This window comes from Sinocyclocheilus grahami, unplaced genomic scaffold (assembly GCF_001515645.1).
Source record: "Sinocyclocheilus grahami isolate Dianchi unplaced genomic scaffold, SAMN03320097.WGS_v1.1 scaffold1059.1, whole genome shotgun sequence".
Classification (NCBI taxonomy): domain Eukaryota; kingdom Metazoa; phylum Chordata; class Actinopteri; order Cypriniformes; family Cyprinidae; genus Sinocyclocheilus; species Sinocyclocheilus grahami.
The window spans coordinates 181,211-191,901 of NW_015506238.1; the positions used below are offsets into that span (position 1 = coordinate 181,211).

A 10,691-nucleotide genomic window follows, 5' to 3' on the forward strand; every position below is an offset into this window, starting at 1 on the left:
TGGGTGGTGGTGGGGGTGGGGGGGGGGGGGGGGGGGGGGGGGGGGGTCTTTTTCATACCCACTGTACACAGTGACAGATGGATGACAGCTCAACTAGAGGCTGTTTAAAAATCTGAGTCTGATTATGGAAAGCAGATATACTCAGCAAAAGAGAGAAATTCTACCTATAGTTTCCACTAAAACACTCAAACCCTCACCAGAATGCATAAAGATACAATTAGATGCCTATTCCTCATCATACCACTTCTTTTGTCAATAAAACTAAACGGTCACACTTTAGTTTAGGGACCAATTCTCATTATTAACTAACTGTTAACTACAACTTTTGCCTTGATAAACTTCCAATTTGCTGCTTATTAATAGTTAGTAAGGTAATTTTTAAGTTCAGGATTAAGGGATCTAGAATATGGTCATGCAGAATAAGGCATTAATATATGCTTTATAAATTCAATTCACGTTTATTGGTATGGCACTTTTCACATTACAAATCGTTGCAAAGCAGCTTCACAGAAAAGTGAAGTACTAATAAACAGCAAATATGCTGGTAATGTGAATGCTAATAAGCAACTAGTTAACAGTGAGAATTGGACCGTAAAATAAAACATTATCAACTAAACTTTAGATAAGCATGTATGTGTGTGTGTGTGTGTGCATTTAATCTCTGATTTAACTTTAACATGAATACTAATTATGAGTATATGTATTCACATATGGCAATATGGAAAATATCTGTTTTTAAAAACCTTTTGATATTTCAGTATAAAAAAATACTTATGCATTTTAGAGTAACCAAATAGTGAGTGTTAATGTAGTTTTATATTATATTCAATATTTCATTTGATATTATATTTAAAATAATTAGTATAACATATTTATAATGATAGAACAAATAGATGTCTTCCTGTTGTTAAAGTAACAGTTCATTATCATTGTTGCGAAGTATGAAAACAGTTTAAATATTAGTCTCTGAGAAACAGTGCCAGGCAACCCGGTTCCCACCTGAAACCATGTATCTACTCAGGCACTCAGTAATTACAGCTCTGTAACCCGGCACATAAATGACTATTATCAGCACATACTCTCTCGTTTTTATTCTCTCCTCTCCCCCACACATAAACACACACACCGTACTAATCACCCTAGCAGCGAGTCTCTCATTAGCACTGGCTGTCTCTGGCCCTCTCCAGGACCCTGTCAGTATATTATTAGTCTAGATATCTGCTTGTAGCTGGCAGGTAGCTAATTGACTTGTAAGAGGCCAAAGTGCCAGAAAATCATTAGGACTAAATTAATAATGCAGCAAGGTCCTTCCATCGGAGCTTGTCTTCTGCTTAGTAACAGGACCGCCATGCAGACAAAAGTGAACGGTGAATGAGGGAATTACGAGGATGGAGGAACCTAAGTTGCAAAATCTTTGCAATTGCTATCCAGTCACTTACATGTCACATATAAGTATAAAAATGACAACTGCTCTAACTACACAAATTCAATTTTGTGTGTTGCGTTTCAAAATGTCAGACCGCAGTTCATAATGCAACGCAAATATGAACATTTTGAACATTGCCACAAGTGGCACTAAAACAAATACTAGAGTAAGCATTTTCATTTGTGCTTCATGCAAACTTGTTTAAAGTTAGTATGTTTATAGTTAGCTACCTAAATAAAAAAAAACATGTAGTTTAATGTCACATGCATTTAAAGGTAATTATGAGGTTTGTTACAATCACAGCAATACGTTAAAAGTAAGAATTACGTATTTTCAAATGGACCATGGGACATCGGTCAAGCAGTAAGCCCGGTTCACACCAAGAACGATAACTATAAAGATAACGATATTAGCGTTCACATCAGGGAACGATATTGTCGCTTTAAATTCTCGAGCTCGTTATAGCAGGATTGATTCTGATTGGCTGTCAATGTTTGTATCGTTCATCAGCTGGAAAAAAATAGTTCTGAAAGTGATTCCAATTATATCGTTTCTCTGTGCATTTATCGTTATAGTTGTAGAACTATATCTTTATCGTTATCTTTATAGTTATCGTCCTTGGTGTGAATGGGCCTTTAGGGTCTGTTTTTTTTGTGAAATTTCTGGCAAAAATTTGTCAAAAATGAAAAAGAAAAACAGAGGGAAAGGCATAAAATGTTTTGTTGTGCAGGTTTGACAGCAAGTTCATTGCGAGTCTGGTCTTGTTGAGGATCTCAAGTACATTAGTCTTTCAGGTAGGAAATGTTGTCAGGGATGTGGATGTAATTTCTTGACTCAGAGTAGTTGTCAGGGAGACGGATGGAGGTTTGGATCAACATCAAGCGTCAAGCCCTAACATACACAAGTAATGCTAATTTCTCTGTTTGAGTTTGAAGTCATTCATGTAAATGTCTGATAAAATCATGATTTTGAATAACCATAGCGCTGTCTTAAAATTGATGGAGATATTTTTGATAAATTATGATTTGTTTATATTAGACGGAGAACCAATAAGTTCCTGAGGCAAAATTACTGGTCATTTAGCTAACGCATAATTTAGCAAATGCCATTTAGCTTACTTCTTTTATACAAAGTAACTTAGAGTAGACAGTTTCCCAACAATCTTAAAAATAAAGGTTACAAAAGGAGGGTTTAGCAGCAATGAAATATAAGAATCATTTTGGGTTCCCAAGTTTTTTTTTCATACACTCTGAAAAATAAGGATTCTTAATTGGCATGGCATTGATTGTTCCATGAAACACTTTTAATATCCACGTAATCTTTCCATTGCACAAAAGGTTCTTTAAAATGGAGTTGTTTATTCAGATTATTAAAATGAAAAGTGAAATAAAATGGTTCTTTTAAGAACTGTTCACTGTAAGGTTCTTTAGAGAACCCAGAATGGTTCTTCTATTGCATTGCTACAAAAACCCTCTTTTGGCACAAAAACCCTCGAGTGTAGTGTGAAGAACATTATAATAACCCAAATAACCTTTTTGCAGAACCTTTTGTGCAATGCAGAGGTTCCATGGATAAAGGATCTGCATGGAACCATAGAAGCTAATAAAGAACCTGCATTTTTTTAAGCGTATGGAACAAACAGACGATTTGTGCGTTGCATATGATAATAGGCCATGAAGGTCATCTCAGTACCATAACCATTAGCTACCACCTCAAGCTTAGATTCTTTCTAATGGGGTTTGGAAAACTTACAATGTTCATGAGGGTCAGGAGGTACTTCTGGATGTGCTCTCTGCCATGAAACATCACCACAGAGCAGTCCACACCCAACAGAACCTCGATATTAAAGATCTCGTCTTCATACGTCTGTCTGCGAGTTCGCGAGTTGCTCTTTATTTTCTTCTTAACATGGTGGGGTAAATACTCCAATCCAGTCTGAAAACCCAGAGGGGAACCTGCAAAACATGTGCACAAATGATTAAATATCATTTAAAGAGGTCAAATCATGATGAATCAAATTTTCCTTGAACTTTTGAGTACTATAAAAACATACTGTAAATTTCAGAACCAGAAGCTGACCACAGAGGGGAGAAAATATTAAATAATAAAAACAGTATACAGTGCCTTCAGTATACAGACATTCGTTTTTTCACATTTTGTTATGTTGCTGCCTTGTTAAACTGCTTTAAATCACTTTTTCTCCCACATCAATCTACACTCCATACACCATACTGACAAAGCAAAAACAGAACTGTCACAACTTCAAAAATTTATAAAAAAATAAAGAAAACTGAAATAAGTACATTGCATAAGTATTCTAGTAATATAACTAAATATTTTGCTGAAGCACCTTTACAGTCTCAAGTCTTTTTTGTTTAATGCGTTTAACAAGCTTTGATAATCATCATTTGACAATTATCTGCCATTCTTCTCCTCACCTCTTCACCTCTCAAGCTCTGTCAGATTGGATGGGAGCAAATGCACATTTTCAAGTTTCTCCAGAATTATTTGATTGGGTTCAAGCTCATGCTCTGGCTGGGCCACTCAAGGACACTGACAGAGTCGTCTATAAGACACTCTTGCTGTGTGCTTAGGTTCATTGTCCTGTTGGAAGGTGAACCTTCTGCCCAGTCTGAGGTTCTGAATGCTCTGGACTGGGTTTTCATTAAGGCTAACTCAATATTTTGGTGCATTGAGCTTATCTTCTACTCTGACGAGTCCCTCGGTCCCTGCCACTGAAAAACAGCCCCACAGCATGAGGCTGCTACCAGCACACTTTACTTTTGGGATGGTACTCTTCGGGTGATGAGCAGTGCCTGGTTTCCTTCAAACATGATGCTTGGAATTGAGGTTCATCAGACCAGAGACTCTTGTTTCTCAGAGTCTGAGAGTCCTTTAGGTGTTTTTATGCAAAATCAAAATGTGTTTTCATGTGCCTTCACTGAGGAGAAGATTGAGTCTGGCCACTCCGACATAAAGCCCAGATCGGTGGAGTGTTGCAGTGAGGTTTGTCCTTCTGTAGGTCTCTCCCATCTGCATATATGATCATGGAGCTCAACTAGAGTGACCATCATGGTCTTGGTCACCACTCTAACCAAGACCCTTTTCCATCAATTGCTCAGTTTGGCCAGGAGGCCAGCTCTAGGAAGAGTCCTGGTTGTTTCAAACTTCTTCCATTAAGGGTAACAGAGACTACATGCTTCTGTGACCCTTCAATGAAGCAGATTTTTTTCTGAACTCTTCCACAGATGTGTGGCTTGACACAAAACCTGTTTCTGAGCTCTACAGGCAGTTATTTTGACCTCAGGGCTTGGTTTTTGATCTGATATGCATTATCAGCTGTTAGACCTTTTGTTAAGATGTGTGTGCCTTTCCAAATCATACCCATTCAATTGAATTTGCCACAGGTTAACTTCACTCAAAGTGTAGTAACATCTACAAGCAATATGAATGCTCCAGAGCTAAATTTCAACTGTCCTAGATATGAATACTTATGCAATGGAATCATTTAAGTTTTTTAATTTTAATAAATGTGCAAAGATGTTAAAAACCTGTTTTTTGCTTTACCATTATGGTGTATGGAGTGTAGATTGATGTGGGAAAAAGTAATTTAAAGCAGTTTAGCATAAGGCAGCAACTTAACAAAATGTGAAAAAAATGAAGGGGTATGAATATTTTCGCAAGGCACTGTATGTCTCCTTTAAATGTAACATCATGAAGATGGCAAATTTAGACATGGAAACTAAATTGCCCAGTGTATATTGTTCATACTGTAGATTAAGATAATTTTTCAGCCCATTACTTAATATGAAAATAGTTGCACAATGATAAACAAAAACAGTGCAGTATGTTTCTCATTTCATTCAGCAGATTCTCTCTCTTGTCACCTAATACACGGCACAAACACTCTCTCAACTCCAAAAGCTTTCATGTTCAGACTGGGCGCCGCTGAGGCATGTCTCTCAGGCTCTGTCTGTGCCAAAACTGCTCGAGCGAGGGACAGCGTGAAGTGAGAGAGAACTAAAACGGATGACAGGCACAAAAATATTACTGTACCTATTCAGTGATATCTTGCCTTGGTAACGCTTTATTTTTGGGTCTTTCAACTAGTTGCTTGTTAGCATGCATATTACTAGAATATTAGCCATTTATTAGTACTAATTAAGCACATATTAATGCCTTATTCTACATGACCTTATTCTACATCCCTAATCCTACCCAATACCTAAACTTAACAACTAACTTACTAACTATTAATAGGGAAAAGTTGTAGTTAATAGTGAATAAGTGTTCCCTATTCTAAAGTGTTACCCTTGCCTTTGACTCCCCTTACTAAAAAGCACAATTATCATATTTATGTACCATGGTATTTACATAATACTTGTTACTTGGTATTGTGTCCAAAACATTTATAAGTCCCTTCTATGTGCTGGCTGACTTCAGTCTGTGTGTTTTGAGAGAAGTTTGATGTTTCTTCCCAAGGTGATACATGATACAAGGTGATTATGATTACAAATTATGAATGCCATTTAATGTTTTGATTTAATTTCTTAATTTTTTCAGAAGTAATAAGATAATCCTGAAGGGCGATTCGCCAACCAGAGAAGTGGCTGTTACTATGGAAACCAGAATCAGCTCACAAGTGACCACCCACTCCTATCAAGCATTGTGAATGACAATTGATTTTCCTGATACTCTCACACAACTTGCATATACTTGAATATTTTGCAAAAAACTTCAAATATATGGTATTTTATATTATATTCAATCACTTAAAGTTTTATATTGTACTGTTGTATCAGATTTAGTTGCGCCATTCACAGTCCATCTTGGGATGAGTAGTTCAGTGTCTTATAAAAAAAATTACGTACACAGTGTTGAACCTGTGTCTTTTTTTCCAATTTCGAAATCGTTTTTCTCTTCAAATCAAACGTTTCACTGTTGTGATTCATCTGGAAGCTGGTTATTTTTATTCAAGAACTTTTTAAAGGGGTCATATGATGCGATTTCAAGTTTTCCTTTCTCTTTGGAGTGTTACAAGCTGACTGTACATAGATGTTGTACAATCAGCTGATGTTGCAAAGACAAAAGTCTCAAAACCAAGAGATATTCTTTATCAAAGTTAAGACTCTGCCACGCCCCCCTAAAACAGCTCGTTCTAACGCGCCCCCACATATCTACCTCACTATGTGGAAATATTAGCATAATGCCGCCCAAATGTGCACGAAAAGAAAAAAGGTGTGGTTTCAGTAACCGCAGTTAGTGTTGAAGCAGCATGTCAGGGAGACGCTGTGTGTTTCTAGGCGAAAGCAAAAGCACTTTATTTGGCCTTCCGGAAGTAGATGCATTTAGGAATCTTTAAGATTACTTACAACAGAACAGAAATGCATTTTATGGACGACTGTTTGGTGAACCTAGGCTTCTGAATCAGCTACTGTTTTGTTATTAGTTTAAGTATTTGCTATTGACTGTTCAAATGCGGAGTTTTGCGCATCATGTGTGTGTGTGTGTGTGTGTGTGTGTGTGTGTGTGCGCATGCGAGAGAGAGCGAGAGAGAGGGGGGGGGGGTCACATCACAAACACATACCAGCTTCATCACTGTATCTGTCACGCGACTCTGTTCCCCTTTCGGGCTCTGTCTTTACATTTATTTTGAAAGATGAAGCTCGTGATTATGGTAAGGGGCGTTACATTTCCGACGAGTGCTTGCGGTATTCGGCCAATCACAATGCACTGGGTCAGCTGGCCAATCAGAGCAGACTGCGCTTGTCGGAAGGAGGAACTTTGTAGAAAACGAAACGTTTGAGAGAGGCGGGGCATAGAGGACCTACAATAATGTACAGTATTTGAAAAATAATGTGTTTTTTGAACATTAAAGCATGTTAACATATTCTGTTACACCAAATACACAAAAAAATGATCTTTAAAAAAGCATCATATGACCCCTTTAATGCCAAAAAAGAGAAAATAAATGAGAAAAGCAGCCTTGATTTCTAACCATTATGCTACCAGTCCAACTTCTAGAGTAATCCAACATTTTTGTGTCGTGTTAACCTATAAAAATATCCAACCTTTTGGGTGAAAACAAATTAGATAGATACAAAAAAACTTACTTTTTTTTCTTTTTCAGGCTCAGCAATTCTGAATTTTCAGAACAATACCAACAGAATTGTTAATGTGCAGTCTAATTAGCCTGTGTACACTGTTTGTGTAACTTGTAATTCAAACAAATGCTCTTCTTCAGTTTCTTTTAGATTTTATTTCCCAAGTATAACACTTGAAGGGTAACATATGTAAATACAGTATATTAATATGGTTCCGAATCGAGGGGTCTTGACGAATGTTCCTAGTTTTGGAAGAGGCAAAGCAGTGTACATATTCTCATAAACTTCTTGTTTATGTTTAAAAATAAAATAGAATTTGATAAATGTCTAGCTAATTTCTAAACAAGCACAGACACCCTGATAAATAAACCAAATGGGAAGTCAAACAAATACAGCATAAAAATCAGTAATGTTTACTGCCAAAACATCAACAATAATTTATTAGTGTAAATGCTGCAAAAGCTAACAAAAGAAAATCAGCAGAACAAATAAACAGAGACGCTGGAGTTTGGTTAGAATCCATGAGCGGAAGTTTATTAAAAGGTCAAGGCTTCAAACAGATGTCGATAATCAGGCAGAGGGTCAAAGTCAGAGAAGCAAGCAGATCGTTCGTCGTACACAAGGGCAGAAGCAGAGACAATAGTGGAGAGGCAGGCAATGAGTCCAAACACTAACATCAGTCCTATCAGGCGTCAGAACAAAAGGGGCAGAGTACAAATACCATGAGTCAAGTCATCAGGCAGAATCATACACCGGAAACCAATCAGGAACAGAGGAAGAATAACGCTTGGTAAGGCAGGTAAACTGGCAATACTTCGCAATCAGCACATGGACTGGTCTCAGTTTATATGAGAGTCAAACAGGAAGTGAAAGCAGAGGAAGCGGAGCACGGTCAGTACTCGGGCGAGGGCTCCCTCTGCTGGCTTGGCGTTACAGAACCCCCCCCCCTCTAAGAGCGGCTCCTGGAGCTCGACGTGGACGTCCCCGTGGTCTCGGTGCTGGGCGATCGGGTCTGGCTCGATGAAACTCCTTGATGAGTGATGGATCCAGAATGTCCCGGCGGCTACCCATGATATCTCCTCAGGTCCATAACCTTCCCAGTCCACCAGATACTGGAGCTGACCCCCTCTTCGTCTCGAGTCCAGTAACACATTCACCCTATATGCCGGAGTTCCATCAAAGTCCAGTGGTGGTGGTGGTTCTGGGGCTTCATGGCCAGGGTCAGCTCCCGAGTGGACGAGTTTGAGAAGGGACACATGGAAAGAGGGTAGTTTGGGTAGTGGAATGAGACGGCAGGACTTCGAGAACGGTCAATGATAACCAGTATAGTAGGGTTATGATTGGATGGTGGGAGGTCAGTGATGAAGTCGATAGACAGATGAGACCATGGTCGTTGAGGAATCGGTAATGGCTTGAGTAGACCTGAAGGTAATTCCTTTGGGGTTTTTGACTGAGCACAGATCTGACAGGACTTGACATAGTTGGTGATGTCTCGTGCCATGTTACTCCACCAGAAAGAGTTCTGAACTAGTTGGAGAGTTCGAGAGATACCAGGATAACCGGAGCAGAGAGAAGTGTGAACCCATTGCATGATTCAAAGTCTTAACGCTTGAGGTACAGAATGCTTTCCTGGGGGTGTGTTTGCGGGTGAGGAATCTTGTTGTTGTGCTTCTCTTAGTTCTTCCATGATATCCCAGGAGACTGGGGTTAGGATGATCGAGCTGGGTAGAATGGGACCGGTGATGTGATGCTCTGTGGAGAGGTCATATTGTCGGGAAAGAGCGTCTGCTTTTCCATTCTTGCTGCCAGGCCGATAAGTTACAGTAAAATTGAAGCGTGTGAAGAATAATGCCCAACGGGCTTGCCGGGGTTAAGACGCTTGGCACTCTTTATATATTCCAGATTCTTATGGTCTGTAATCACTTGGAAGGGATGAAGAGCTCCCTCAAGCCAGTGACGCCATTCTTCGATCGCTGCTTTCATGGAGAGTAGTTCCTTATTTCCAACATCATAGTTGCGCTCAGCGGAGGTTAGTTTTCTGGAGAAGAAAGCACATGGATACACTTTGCTTGGTTGTCCTTGTCTCTGAGAGAGTATAGCACCTATGCCACAGTCTGAGGCATCCACCTCTAGTATGAATGGTTCGTTCGGATCAGGATGTTTTAGGATAGGGGCTGTTGTGAATCGTTCCTTCAATGCATTGAAAACGTTGTTAGCTTCCGAAGTCCAAACCAGTCTTGACGGTTTATTCTTGAGGAGTGAGGTGAGAGGAGAGGCAACCATGACATGGGAAATATGCTTGTGTTCTGTCTTGGAAAATACGAGGATATCATTGATGTATGCAACCACAAATTTATTCAGGAGGTCCTTGAAGATTTAATTTATGAAAGATTGGAATACAGCGGGAGAGTTGGCCAGCCCATACGGCATTACCTGATATTCATAGTGCCCCCTAGTGATGAGAATTGGATAGGTGGGGTGCACATTTGTGTAGGGATTTGATATTTGGTTACGATGTCCTGGTGGATGAGATTCAGGGCGGCTCCGGAGTCAAACATCACTGTGAGGTCAAGAGAGAGAGTATCAGTTCTTAAGACAACAGGGAGTGTGAATGACTTGTTGCTTAAAAGGGCAAAATGTTCAATATTTACCCGGGGATTCTTTTGAAGCTTGTGGGGGCATCCTAAACTGCGGTGACCTGATTCACCGCAGTAAAAACACAGTTGTTGATGTCGTCTCCGTTCTCTTTCACTCTGATAGTCGGGACGCGTTTATTTGCATGGGTTCCTCAGGGGAAGACATTTCCACAGGGTTGGGTGTGAGATCGTTGGTTCGCCCATCTTTTCCACTTCTCCTTTTAGGAGCTTGTCTCATGAGGTTATCAATCCTGATGGCGAGTGTGACAAAATCGGAGAAGGAGGACTCTTCACCCTTGCATGCAAATTCTGCCTGAAGATCGCCGTTGAGATTTTTATGAAACATAGCTTTTAAAGCGACATCATTCATCCACTCTGGGCAGCGAGCATTCTGAATTCAATGGCAAACTCAGCAGCGGAACAATTACCTTGTGTCAGATTGATGAGCTGTGTCGAAACGTCCTTTCTGCCGTGAGGATATTCAAACACTTCACGGAGTTGTTGAATGAAGTACGTCACTGAATT

General features: G+C 39.5%; 1 protein-coding gene across 1 annotated transcript in view; it reads right to left on the reverse strand.

Annotated features, from left to right (window-relative positions):
• Positions 1 to 10,691, reverse strand: part of LOC107566216 (A disintegrin and metalloproteinase with thrombospondin motifs 2-like) — a 112,368-nt gene that overhangs the window by 32,644 nt on the left and 69,033 nt on the right. The window contains exon 4 of the mRNA XM_016251592.1: positions 3,179 to 3,381. Coding sequence (XP_016107078.1) covers positions 3,179 to 3,381 — 203 coding nt within the window. The remainder of the gene's footprint in view (positions 1 to 3,178; positions 3,382 to 10,691) is intronic.